General features: G+C 36.1%; 1 protein-coding gene across 7 annotated transcripts in view; it reads left to right on the top strand.

Annotated features, from left to right (window-relative positions):
- The window catches only part of PKHD1 (PKHD1 ciliary IPT domain containing fibrocystin/polyductin), a 450,367-nt gene that overhangs the window by 182,788 nt on the left and 253,138 nt on the right, over positions 1-14,441 (top strand). For all 7 annotated transcript variants that reach the window (XM_045843325.1, XM_045843324.1, XM_045843319.1 and 4 more), the window contains 2 exons: positions 8,764-8,876; positions 10,079-10,184. In XM_045843325.1, coding sequence (XP_045699281.1) covers positions 8,764-8,876; positions 10,079-10,184 — 219 coding nt within the window. The remainder of the gene's footprint in view (positions 1-8,763; positions 8,877-10,078; positions 10,185-14,441) is intronic.

Raw genomic sequence — 14,441 nt, 5'->3', positions numbered from 1 at the left:
ATAAATGCATTTGAAGAGTACTTATATATACCCAGATGCTTCATAAATACTAACAACACTAGGGCAGATGATTCAACAAATCTATTCATTTGCTTAAAATATGTGCTCTTTGAGCACCTGTCTGCCAAAGGTGATGAATAAGGATGTAGCCCTTGTAATATATTCTTTGAATGTTTGAATCTTGCCCATTCTGGTTAAGTCTTAGTAATGTACTAACATTTCATTGGGAATGAAATAGAGGTGTATGTAGTGCACCCTCATTACAAAAAATGTGGTGTTCAAGAGGCCCCCATTTCTTAACCCTCAGGTCTTACATACCCGTGGCCTTTCCCATGACTCACAGGTGTGGCAGAAACACACGGGCTACATGGAAGGTGGAGCTTCATATCTAGTTCCATGAGGAAGTTTTCAGTTGTGTAATGTCTTTAGAAAATTCCAAATGCTCCTGGGGGGCAAAATCATCCCTGATTGACAGCCACCACTCTAGACTATGCCACCTCAGGATATTGAAGTCTTAACAATGGCCCTGGTTCCTTGAAGTCGTGTTAGTAATTCAATTTCACATTTGGTGTTATCCAAAATTCACTTTTGCTGAGTACAATGTGGTAGGTAAAACATATGCTTAGAATTTTAAATGGCCTCAGGAAATTGGGTAAATCTTCAGAATTCAGATGAAAATGGGCCCCTTGTTCACAAAGGAAGAAAATAGTTCTACAACTAGGTGAAAAGTGGGGAGTGACTGGCTAATTGCAAATACCTAGGGCTCCACAGTGAATTACCATATTTTGCCATATGTAATTCTCTCTTGTGCATAGTGTGCACCCATGTTTTTGGCCCGAACTTTCAGAAAAAAAATATTTTGTTTTAATTTGTTAATTCATTTTTTGTGGGTTTATATTTAGATACTTTTTGTATTATAAAGGAATTTTAGCATTTATTTTTGAATATATTATGGTACAAGAAATTTTATGTAACAAATAATTACAAAACACAAGAATAGATACAAGGTATTTCAGGTACTACTTATGTATAATGCACATCCTTATCTTTCCCTCACAAATTTGGGCAAAAATGTGCACATTGTACACAGCAAAATACAGTACAGCTAAAGTTAAGGGAACAGCTCTGTGATTGTGTCAGGAAGTTCTGGCTGCTGCCTGCTGGCCAGGCTTCCAGTCACAGGGTTAGTGCTGGCCCTTCCTCACATTTCCGCAGAAGCTGGAAGCCTCCAGGGATTGCAGCACCGGGGCATTGGTTCCTCCTCCAAGAAGCTGAGTACTGGTGGTTTTAAAACAACCGATTTCATTTTTTCTCCCATATTGACTTTGCTTGGGTCTGTGTGCACATGTGTGTGAGTGTGTCCATGTGCATGTTTGAGTGTTCCTGGTGGAACATGTGGCACACCCGGAGAGGAATGGGCTCTTTAAAGTCCCCTCTGTAGGGAGCACTGCTATACTATGATTTTTTAAAATTTATTTTCCAATTACAGTTTACATTCAATATTATTTTGTATTAGTTTCAGGTGTGCAGCTTAGTGGTTAGACATATACTTTACATAGTGTTTCCCTCAATATTTCTAGTAGCCCAACTGGTACCATGCACAGTTATTGCAACATGATTGACTATATTTCCTATGCTGTATTTTATATCCCCACAAATGTTCTGTAACTGCCAATTTGTACTTCTTAATATCTCACCTCTTTTACCCAGTTTTGCAACCCCTCTTCCCTCTGGAAACCATCACTCTATTCTCTGTACCTATGACTCTGCTTCAATTTTGTTTGTTAATTTATTTTATTCTTCAGAAAGGATATGCCTTTCTCTGAATGACTTATTTAACTTAGCATAATACCCTCTAGGTTCATCCATGCTGTCACAAATGGTAAGATTTCATTCCTTTTTATGACAGAGTAGTAGTATTCCATTGTGTGTGTGTGTGTGTGTGTGTGTGTGTGTGTGTGTGTGTGTGTGATAACATTTTTTATCCATTAGTCTAGTAATGTAGACTTGGGCTGCTTTCATATCTTGGCTATTGTAAAATATACAGGGTGAACATAAGGGTGCATACATTCTTTCAAATTCATGTTTTTGGTTTCTTCAGATATATATCCAGAAGTGGAAGTGCTGGGTCATAAGGCAGTTTCATATTTAACTTTTTGATGCCTTTCCATACTTTTTTCCATAGTGGTTCCACCAATCTACATTTTTCCCAACTGGGAGCACTGCTATATTATGGCTGCCAGTGGGTCGGTCACCCAGGTTCAGAGAGCTACCTTTAATAATACCTCAAGTCCTTTTATTTAGGAATGAAAGTCAATAAAATATTAATCCAAAATGATTGAAGCTACAGAATGAAATGAGTTTACTCAAGCTAAAGATACACAGAGAACAGCTACAAATAGAAGGGTGTGATTGGAGTTTTCACTCTCAATCCTTCTTTCCTCGGAAGTGGAGTAAAACCTGAGTTGGGTGAAAGGCTGTGAGAAAGAGCTCTGTGCTTGCATAGGTCAGAACTTCCTCTTTCACTTCTAACCTTTTTCTATGTCCCATTCCACCTGGTCCATATATTAAATAATAACTTAAGTATTGTTAAATAATGATGTAAAACATTTATTAAATAACTTAATGATATAAAATAACAACTGTAGACAGACACAGTCTATTCTTCTGTTGGCTGCTCAGCATTCCCATGTCAGTAGCCAGTCCTCACTTGCTTTAAGTCTAAGCCTTGATAGGGTTCAATCCCTATAGTGCTAGAGTTTCAGAATTGCAGTCCTCATGAAACTTACCCTTTAAAGTGTCATGCCTTATTCTTTTTGTCTGCTATTGGGATTTGGTCCACATTCTTACCCATATAGTCCTCTGTGTACTTTAAGCTGAGTGTGTTTTTTTTTTCTATGTGATGGGGAAGAAATAAATTTTATATTGTTTGAATTTTGGATGTAAAGAGAGCAACTACTTAGTTAAGTCTGACCTAAAAAATGCTCTCTGATTTTGGGGACACCTATATTTACATAGCAATATCAAGTACTAGCACTGCCCCAGGCTCGTGTACCAGGCTACCCGGTGTTTGGAGGGCTAACTCACTTGTTCTAGTACTATGTAGATGCACACCTCAAAGAACTGACTTCCTTGGATGGTTAATTTCTTTCTGGAATTTCTCTTGTTTGAATATCCATGATACATGAACTCCTTTAAAGAATGCTATTCAATATGTTTTGTCCATTATAAGGGAAGGCATAACCACCTCTTCTGTCTTGCACTTGACTTTGTGATGTGACTGCATGGCACCCTACTGTTCATCTGGGTCTTGCCTTCATTTTTATATCCTAGACTATAGCCTCTGACACTTCCAGGTTTAGATTCAAATGAAGCTGTCTGTGACAATTACTAACTCTGTGACTTTGAGGAAGTTACGTAATATCTCACAGTTTTAATTTCTCTGGCAATGAAATAATAATAATAATAATAAATATATATATTATAATATAATAATATATCACTATATATAACATGTATAGTCAAAATAAGACTCTGAAATCTGGTACCTGGACCATAGCAGCTTCTCTGTAAATTTTTACTGAGTGTTACTATTATACTTGGTTATATTAAAAAAAAAAGATAAATACTTCCATGAAGAAGAAAAAAACAACATAAAACATAACTTGCCCTTTGTTGGGCAATCTTTCTCCAAGGATCTGGCAACAGATCCCCTCCTGATTTACATTCCTTTTCTTTTTTTTTTCCCTTTGAAATGTCTTTTCTTTTCTTTCTTTTTTTATCTTTTTAATCTTTTTAAAAATTTTTATCTTTATTGTATTTTTTCATTACCATTAGTTGCTTTATACCCCCTCCTACCAGCAATTACCACACAGTACTTTTTCCTTTTTGCTCAGTCCCTCCACTCTTTAACCTCCCCCCGCACTACCACTAGCTGTCATCCTGCTCTCCATCTATGAGTCAGTCCCCATTTTTCTTATTAGTTCAGTTTTTTCAATAGGTTCCACATATGAGTGAAATCATATGGTATTTGTGTTTCTTTCACTGGCTTATTTCATTTAGCATAAAGTGCTCCAGGTATATCCATACTATAGCAAAAGGTAAAATTTTCTTCTTTTTTTTATGTCTGAGTATTATTCCATTGTGTAAATGTCCCACAGTTGTTTTATCCACTCATCTACTGGTGGACATTCGGGCTGCTTCCATATATTGGTAATTGTAACACTGCAATGAACAAAGGGGTGCTTATGTTCTTTTGAATGAGTTTTTTTGAGTTCCTTCAGATATATTCCCAGAAGTGGGATTGCTGGATCAAAAGGCAGATCCATTTTAAAGTTTTTATGGTATCTTCATACTGCTTTCCACAGTGGCTGCACCAGTCTGCATTTTTACTAGCAGTGTAAAAGGGTTCCCTTTTCTCCACATCCTCGCCAGCATGTGTTGTCTGTTGATTTATTGATGATAGCCATTCTGACAGGTGTGAGATGGTATCTCACTGTGGTTTTAATTTGCATTTCTCTGATGATCAGTGATGTAGAGCATTTTCTCATATGTCTTTTTGCCATGTGTATGTTCCCTTTGGAGAAGTGTCTATTCAGGTCCTTTGCTCATTTTTTAATTGTTTTTTTTCTTTGCATTGAGTTTTGTAAGCATTGTATAAATTTTTGTATATTAACTCCTTATCAGACGTATTGATGAATATGTTCTCCCTTCTGTACACTACCATCAAGTGGGATTTATTTCAGGAATGCAAGGTTGGTACAATACTTACAAATCAATAAATGTGACTCACCACATAGATAAAATGAATGATAAAAAGCACATGATCATATCAATAGATGCAGGAAAAGCATTTCATGAAATCTAATACCCATTTATGATCAAAACTCTCAGCAAAGTGGGAATAGAGGAAACCTACCTAAACATAATAAAGGCCACATATGACAAACTCACTGCCAGCATCCTACTCAATGGGCAAAAACTACAAGTGTTCCCCTTACGATCAGGAACAAGACAGGGATGTGCACTTTCACATCTCTTATTCAACATAGTACTGAAAGCACTAGCCACAGCAATCAGACAAGAAGAAGGAAAAAAAAGGCATCCAAATTGAAAAGGAAGAAGTAAAACTGTCTTTATTTGCAGATAACATGATACTGTACATGGAGAAACCCAAAGATTCCACAAAAAAACTACTAGACCTGTTAAAGGAATTCAGCAAAGTAGCAAGATACAAAATTAATATCCAAAAGTCCGTTGTAATGCTATATGCTAATAATGAACTAAGAGAAAATTAAGAGAAAATTAAAGAGAAAATTAAAGAGAAAACTAAAGAGAAAATTAAGAAAACAATCCCATTCACAATTGCTACAAAAAGAATAAAATACCTAAGAATAAACCTAGTCAAGGATGTAAATGACCTGTACTAAGAAAATTATGACACTGAAGAAAGAAATTGAAGAAGGTACAAAGAAGTGAAAACACATACTATGTACATGGTAGTAATTAACATAATTAAAATGTCCATACTATCTAAAGCAATCTACAGATTCAATGTAATTTCTTTGAAGATTCCAATAACGTATTTTACAGAACTAAAATAAATATTTCAAAAATTTATATGGAACCAGAAAACATGCCACATAGCAGCAGAGATCCTGAGAAAGAAGAACAAAGTTGGAGGAATCACTCTGCCTAATATTAGCCTATACTGTAAGGCCATAGTAATCAAAACAGACTGGGACTGGCATAAAAACAGACACATAGATCAATGGGACAGAATAGAGAGCCCAGAAATAAACCCATACTTTTATAGTCAATTAATATTCGATAGAGGAAACAAGCACACACAATGGGCTAAAAATAGTTTATTCAATAAATGGTGTTGGGAAAATGGGACAGATAAATGCAGAAAAATGAAACTAGACCACCTTATTACACCACACAGAAGAATAAATTGAAAATGGATCAAAGGCTTAAATGTTAGACCTGAAACCATAAAAATCCTAAAAGAAAACAATGGTAGTACAATCTAAAACATAGCTTATGGCAATATTTTATCAGATATATCTCCTCAGGCAAGGGAAACAAAATAAAAAATGAACAAATGGGACTACATCAAACTAGAAAGTTTTGCACATCAAAGGAAAACATCAACAAAATAAAAAGACATCATACCCTGATTTGTGACAGTGGCTTCCATTTGTAGTAAGTTCCCAAATCAGCTTACGGCCAAAGGGCTAGGAAATGAATTCTTCCCAATGCTTCTCTTCTCTTTGATCATCTTCCGGGACTCTTCATGACTAGACAGTACAATGTTTATATCTCAGTTACCACCTGTAGAGAAATAGTTCTCAAAAAGGCCAAAAGATCACCTGCTGTAGCTCTCCTGTGGATCTCTGGAGTACAGAATTCTGTCCCTTATCCCTTCACTGTCCCAACACACTAAATCTGACTATCTGTGGTAGACCTAGAAATCTGTATTTTATACACCCATGTTAGGCTTGCCAAACAAAATTCACTATTCTTGGCTAAATTTAAATTTCAGTTATATAATTAATAATGTCTAATATAAGTATATTCCAAATATTATATGTGATATTTGGAACATATACTAAAAAAATTAGGGTTTTTAATTTTTACTTTTATTTTTAAATTGTGAGTTAAATTTGACTGGGCTCCTGTGATTTTTTGCTAAATCTGGCAACCCTATCCTGAGTGCATGCTGAACTTGAAGAAACAGTCCTAGAAGATGCTCACAGAATAGTTCTACTATGCCCTGTATAGAGCACTAAAATATTGTGTTTTAGAAAAGTACTTACTGCCTTTTTGGGTTGTTCAGTGTCAAATTCTCCTGCTCCCCATTCTCTTTTCTGTGCCCTCCTGCCGATGTTCAGGGTGAGCTGTCCTAGTCCCATAGTGCATACTCTGGAAAGACTGAGTTACTCCCAGAGAAAACACCCTGATGTTCCTTTTCTCATACTGGCCAAGCCATGGAAAACCCCCAGGTGATAAGGCATGAACCATGCAGAATTCACTGGGGCTCCCTTTATCCCTGTAGCACAAGGCTTAGGCATGAGGTAGGCAAAATGGCCTACTCCTCGACTTCTATTCTCTAGATAGGCATAGGTATCAAGGCTTCAGACTGCCTTTGAGGCTGAAAGAAGACAGATGCAAACAGCAGTCCAGCTCAATCTATTGGCCTTTCATTCCTCACACTGAAAAATGCAGAGCTGACCAAGTGCTGATCAGTAAATGAATGGATCAAAAAACTATGGTACATTTACACAATGGAATACTACACAGCAGAAAGAAAGAAGGAGCTCCTACCCTTGGCAACAGCATGGATGGATCTGGAGAGCATTATGCGAAATGAAATAAGCCAGTCAGTGAAAGACAAATACTGTATGATCTCATCTATAAGTGGAACCTAATCAGCAAAACAAGCAAGCAAAATATAACCAGAGACATGGAAATAAAGAACAAACTAACAGTAACTAGAGGAGAGGGGAGGGGGGATAACAGGGAAAAAGGGGAAGTGTCATCAAGCAACATGTATAAAGAACACAGGGACAAAGCCAAAGAGGGGTAGGATTGAGGGTGGCAGATGGGGGTGGGTGGGATGCGGGAAAGTGGTGGGGGAAAATGGAGACATGGAGACAAGTGTATTTAAACAACAATAAAAAAATAAAAACAAAACAAAACAAAACACAGAGCAGCCAAAGTGTTATTTACTTTACTGCCTGGTGTTAAGAGGTTGCAAATTCAAATGCTTGCAGGGACTGAGGCCAGTATCCTAAATAAGTGAAGCAGTAAAGGTGGGGACAATGGCAAAATTATGCATAATCTAAGAAGGCAGAATCTTTTTAGCTTCAGCTGACCCATGGACATCTCATAGGTATTTGGGCTCAGTATTTCTAAAAAACAGAAAGTCTGAATTTTTATATCAACTGTGTTGATTTTTAAATGATCAAAACAAAATTAATAATCTTGTATACAGTGGGTAGGCCAAGCAAAATACCTCTGTGTTCAATATTAGACTCTTTTGACAGTTTTTAACACTGTCTTAAATTATATTTCATAGTGATGAATATATTGCAGGTACTTTATTGAATTTATAAAGACTATCTCATTGTGTTTACTTTGATCAGAATTAAAGCCAAAAACTCATATGGCCTAATGCAGAATTTAGGTTTATATGAAGATATAAAAGATATTATTTAGATAGTAAATCCTATAAAGAACTATTAAGGTGATTTCAATGATCTAATCAGAACAAAAATACATATTTGAATTCAGCCACCATCTCTCAGAACTAAGGAATTTGCTGGTATAACCACTAGCTTTCAGTCCATAGCCAAATCATTGATTTGTACAAAGGATCAGGGAGAACACTGTGGACTGGGCTTTAAGGAATCCCTTTGGCACTGTGTGTGCTTGCATACCCCAAAGAGCTTGGATTCGACGATGATGCAAATAAACTTTTCACTGTGGATTTTTACAATGACACTTTCACCTGAGAGGCTGGCTATTGAGGTGGGTAAATTGTAGTGTAGTTGAGCTGCCTGGAGGAAGAGGAATGAGAGTATCTTTGATTCCTGGGGCAGAGTGGGGGATGGGTGAGTAAAAGAGTAAATGAATCCATAAAGTGTCAATACACCTTAACAAGAAGTGAATGAAAAAGGAGGATGAGCACATATATAAGAGTCTTTCTTTTCAGTAACCTTATTGTATATGTTATTTAACTTGCCTTAATTTCTCTAGGGAAACAGGGTGTGTGCTGCTGGTTTTGGCTACTTTTTTCATCTTGTGACCAACCAAACTTCACAAGCTCTACTTTTCTCCTTCACTGGGAATATTGCACATTCTTGTACAAGGTAAATTTAGGAAAATTAATGTACATGTTGGGTATAAGGCTTATGGTTTAACACTTTTTAAATTGTACAACACACAGAGAAGGTATAATTTGACAGCACGTGAGATTTGATGATGTATCTGTGTCACGATTTTGGATCATAAAAATTTGGTGGTGAAGGGAAAGGCAGAGGGAAGTCACATAAGAGGGTAGCAAGACAAAATGCCCTTTTTGTAGCCAGAGGAGAATTCAAATAGAGAGAGCAATTAAACTTCTAAGAGATCCAAAGCAACCAGAAATGCAGAGCCCCTGGGAGGCTCAAGAGCCTGGGCTCAGGACCTGAGTGGAGATACAGCCTTGGAGGAGAGGCTCTTTCCTCATCGCTTGCACACTGTGAGGTGAGAAGGGACTGTTCAGACTCTTTGTTATGTAGAAGGTGGTGTCCTCTGCTAAGAGACTCATAGAGAACAAAGGTGAAGTAGGGAATTTGAGAAGCACAGGGAAAAATACAAACTTCAGTCAGTCAGGTCCTGATTCAAATCCTGACTTGACTCCTACTGAATTGCTATTTATTTATTTATTTATTTTAGAGTCAGATCCTTTATTTGTAAAATGGGAACATATATACATTGAAGGTTGGATGTGAAAATTAGAGCTTACATAATGTACCTAAGAGAACACCTGGAATACTATAGGAACTCAATAATTGATAGCTATAAATAATTATGATAATAATAGCATAGAAATACTGTGATAATGAAGAGTGATAAGGATTAAGAATAATAGATATGCCATGTTGAAGTGCCAGCTGAGGCTAGAATTAGTACACCTGTTGTGAACTTGGAGAGATTACAGATGTTAGCATCCACTTTCCTAGCCAGGGGGTGAATCTGGAAGAGGACTGATACAGTGCTAGGGCTCATATTCTGAAGGGCTAAGGAAAGGTGTCCGGACTCTTGGGAAGGGGGTGAACCTAGAGAAGGGCTGATACAATAGAATGAGATTATGGCAGTCCACATCCTGAGATCCAGGAGCAGTTCACAGAGGGTAACAGAGAAGACAGGCTGAGGAACGGGCGGTGACAGTCAGGGAGCAGGGTCATGGTCTCGGTCTCGTCTTCATTTTCCCTCACTCATTACTTTTTCTTTAATATTTCTCATTAGAAAAAAGTGGGATGTTTTAAACAGAAATGGACTAAATTTCACTCTTTGTTTCATTTTCTAGGTGTGGTCTCTTTGTATACCCTAAATTTCAGCCAACCTGGGACAATGACACTGGCCCCACCCTGTTCCAAAACTTCACGGTTTGGGGAAGTGCAGGTGGTGCACAGGTAAGTTTCTTTATTTTTTTCTTTATTAAAACAGTTGCTTTCTCATAGTGGCAGATTATACATTGCTATTTAACGGGAGATGATTTGCTCAGAGGAGCCTTGTGTATCATCGTAGTTTTAAGGAGCCAACAGCACCACAGGTGTGTGTGGAATAGTTGTTGAATGAGCAAGTTCCTAGTTACTAAGCCAGGGTTAGCTCACTTCCTTTATGGTGACTTTTAAGCAGCTCTGATAGAGAACAACAGAATTATAGAGATTTACAACCAGGAGGGATCTTAGAGGTCATCCATTCTTCCCATGCCATGCCTATTTAGAGATAAAAAAAAAATTAAAGGTCAGAAAGCAAAGGAATTTGCTAAAGGTCACGTAGTTAGTGACACAACCAGATACAGACTTCAGACTCCAAATGTGCATTTGAAACCCTAATATCTTGACTAATACATGCTTCAATCATAAGAAAAAGTGCTATTCATCATTGGAACTCAAAAATTCCAGCTCCAGGTGCCATTCTTACCTCTATCAATGAACCAAATTTACTTCTATTTTGTTTGAAAGGGAGAAAAGTTCATGTTCAATCACTGACTTTTCATTATCACAGTGATTTCTTACAGAGAAGCTTTTCATGTCCACCGTTAACAGCAACATATAAAAATTATCCAGGGTCACTAGTTGGTGCTGCAGAGAAAATTACATGCACGTTGTCTCTGCCACTTAGAAATCTGGAGTCTAAGATACATACATAAATGAAAAATATGTTTACAGGGCATTCAGGAAACAGAATAAAAACATAAAACTAAGTCATAATAAGAAAGCTAGACATTTATTTTATATATCAAACAAGAGGAAGACAACTGTAGATGAGGAAAGCCCCAAAACATATAATTAGGGTAGCTAAGTGGACGATTGCCCATTGTAGTTAGTATTTTGTTCCCATTTAATTTCACAGTGTGCTTTGTTTCCCATAAGCACTATAAATATACGGGTGAGAATCTAGTGGAAACATTTGCTGAGTGCCCTCCTATGCAGAGGAGAAATCATGCCTTGCAGAGACTTAAATTCTGTATTGATAATCTTGTTCTACAGGAAATAACCTAGTAAAACAAAAATATTAAAAGATGGTGATTAAAGTCAGTTTTCTCAAGTTCTCCAACCAGAAGCACTAAATTCATGAAAAAAAAATCCTTAAAGATTAAACTTTTGTGCACTCAAAAGTCCAGATAATGAGAATGCTTTTAGAACTTCACTTTTATGAAGAAAGTAAAGGTGAGTCACTAACATAATAGCAGGGAATTTGAAGAGTAACTTCTCCCAGAACAAACTGAAAAAAAAAAGAATAAAGTAAAGGGATTTACACTTCCTTATTTCAAAATGCACAATAAGGCAATAATAATCAAGATAGTGTGGTATGGAAACAGAGATAGAAATATCAGTCAATGAAATAGAATTGAGTCCAGAAATAAACCCATACGTCTATGGTCAACTGATTCTTGACAAGGATACCGAGAACATTCAATGGGGGAAATAATAGTGATGCTGGAATAACTAGAGAGCCACATGGAAAGAAATGAAACTGTATTCTTACCTCATACAATTTACAAAAAGTGACTCAAAATGCTTCAAAAACCTGAACATTGGAACAAAAATTATAAAATTCTTAAAAGAAAACAAAGGGATAATTTTTTATGATCTTGGATTAAGCAAAGGATCCTTGGATATGACACCAAAAGAATAAGCAACCAAAGAAAAATAGTTAAATTTAACTTTTTCAAAATTAAAAATTGTAATGTTTCAAAAGATTTCATCAAGAACTGAAAACCTACAGAATAGGAGACAACATCTATAAAATCATATATGAAAAGGGCTTATATAGAGAATACAAGTATATAGAGAACTCTTAACACTAAGAAATAAAAAGATAAATAATCCAATTAAAAATGAGCAAAAGTTCTGAATAGACATTACTCCACAGATTCACAAATCACCAATAAGCACATGAAAATATGTTCAACATAATTAGTTAGTAGAGAGAGGCAAATCAAAACCACAGTGACATGTGACTCCTTCATAGACCCTATTGCTAGAATCAAAATGATAATAAGTGTTGGCAAAGATGTAGAGAAATTGGAATTCTCAAATACTGCTCATGGGAATTTAAATGGCCTTGATATTTCAGAAAAACAGTCTGGTAGTTCCTCAAATGAGTAAACATAAAGATACCATGTGACATATGTTTTCTTTCTCTTAGAGAAGTAAAAACATATATACTCACAGAAATGTACACACAAATGTTTATAGCAACATTATTCATAACAGCCAAAAGGTGGAAACAACCCAAATATCCACCAATGTTCAAATGGATAAATATAGTGTGGTGTATCAATACAATGGAATATCATTCAGCCATAAAATGAATGAAGTATATGCTGCAACATAGATGAACTTTAAAAACATTATACAAGTAAAAGAAGATGGTCACAATAACCACACCTGATATGGTTCTGGTCATATGAAAGACCAGAATAGGAAAGTTCATAGAGACAGAAAGGAGATTAACTGTTGCTTAGGCTAAAGGATACAGTGTTTCTTCTTGAAGTGAAGATGTTCTAAAATTGACTGTGGTGATGGTTGCACATATCTGTGAATATACTAAATCTTTTCAATTGTAAACTTTAAGTAAATAGGTGAATTGTATGTTATGTATATCTCAATAAATCTGTTTTAAAAAAATACCCTCTTCTGTATATAGCCATGTAAGCTTTCAAATGTTCCATATTCCTATCTGTGTAGCCTTGGTCAAGTCCTGTGTCTTTCTATCTCACTCGTAAAATGGAAATAATAATAGTACCTAAATGATAAGTTTGCTTGAGGAGTTAAATAAGTGCCTGAATGTAAAGTGCCTAGGAGCATGCCTGATTCTCTGTGTGTGTATAATAACAGCTGTTGCTATCAGCGTTGTTAGCACACAGGATTCTGTGGTGATAGAGTGATGTTGATCATATGTCTCTGGAAATTGTAACATTGAGAATGGCCTTCTGCATTGTGAAAAGAACATTGTGTTTGAATTCCATAAACTTTTATTATTAAATATATCTGACTATATTCTTGTCATTAGACATACCTGTCATGTATATAGATATTTAGGAGGCCAGTGCCTTATCCATTAGGCCACTGGGGCTTCTTATATAAATATTTAAACAGAATATTCTAGCAGGTAAAATTTCTATTGTGAGTAAATATAAATTTGTATCTATTTGATATTGATAGCTAGTATTTTTTGTATATTTTTCATCCAATCATCTTAACCTTTGGAGGAGCATCATCATTACTCTCCTTTTGTACAGAAGAAAACTCTGGGTTAGGACTAAAATCTTGCTCATGTCACACAGTTCAGAATCGCTGGATTCCAACTCAGGCCATCTGACCCTTCTGTATGTATGTTAATAAAAGTTGAGGAAAATGCCCTCTCCTCACCAGGTCTCATAAATGCAGGGATTTTCTTTAGAAAGGGAGAGAGACATAAGAACACATTATAAAGGCTGTATGTATGCCACAGATAGGGGCTTTATGCTGCTGTGTGTTGGTTTCCTTCAGAAATTAGATGTTAGCTGTTTGAATATGAGTATATTTGCCATAATTTGAGATGCCTGTAATTGGGTAACAGTTCTTGTCAAGATCTTACCTATTTGTTTAAATAAGCCTTGTGTCTTCGAAAGTCTACCATTTTATAAAAGCTATTGGTGCATACAAAATGGGAAATGCAAGCTATTTAATTCTTGAAAATTCAGGCACAATGACTGATTGACAGGTAGAAGCATGATACCATGGTAAATCAAGGCTACCTTGGCTTTAATTCATAGGAAACTTTCACATTAAGATGTGAGGGGAACCATGACGCTATTTAATGAACAAGGAATGACTGTGTTAGATTAATTGCTAGTCCTGATTTCCACCCTGGCTTTAAAGATGTTTGAACTGAGGCCAAAGAAGACATTAGATGTCTTTTATGAGGTCATCTGGTTAGTTAATATCAGTGCTAGGTGAAAATAAAGGATTCTGTCCCCAAATTAATGGAATTCTTTCAATTCTATTAAGCTAATTTTGTTAATACCTGATCCCTGTTTGGGACTGCTAACACAAACTGTCATAAATATATGTTCACATAATGTATTTTTAGTCTGCAGTCATGCTCAATTACTTATTTCACATTTGTAATTTTCTGAAAATATTAGTTAATATATACAATGCTGAGGAAAATGT

Source organism: Phyllostomus hastatus, unplaced genomic scaffold (assembly GCF_019186645.2).
Source record: "Phyllostomus hastatus isolate PE091 unplaced genomic scaffold, TTU_PhHast_1.1 phas_contig_40, whole genome shotgun sequence".
Taxonomy (NCBI): Eukaryota; Metazoa; Chordata; class Mammalia; order Chiroptera; family Phyllostomidae; genus Phyllostomus; species Phyllostomus hastatus.
Note: the sequence above shows the minus strand (reverse complement) of the source record. Positions and strands in the feature narration are given on the sequence as shown.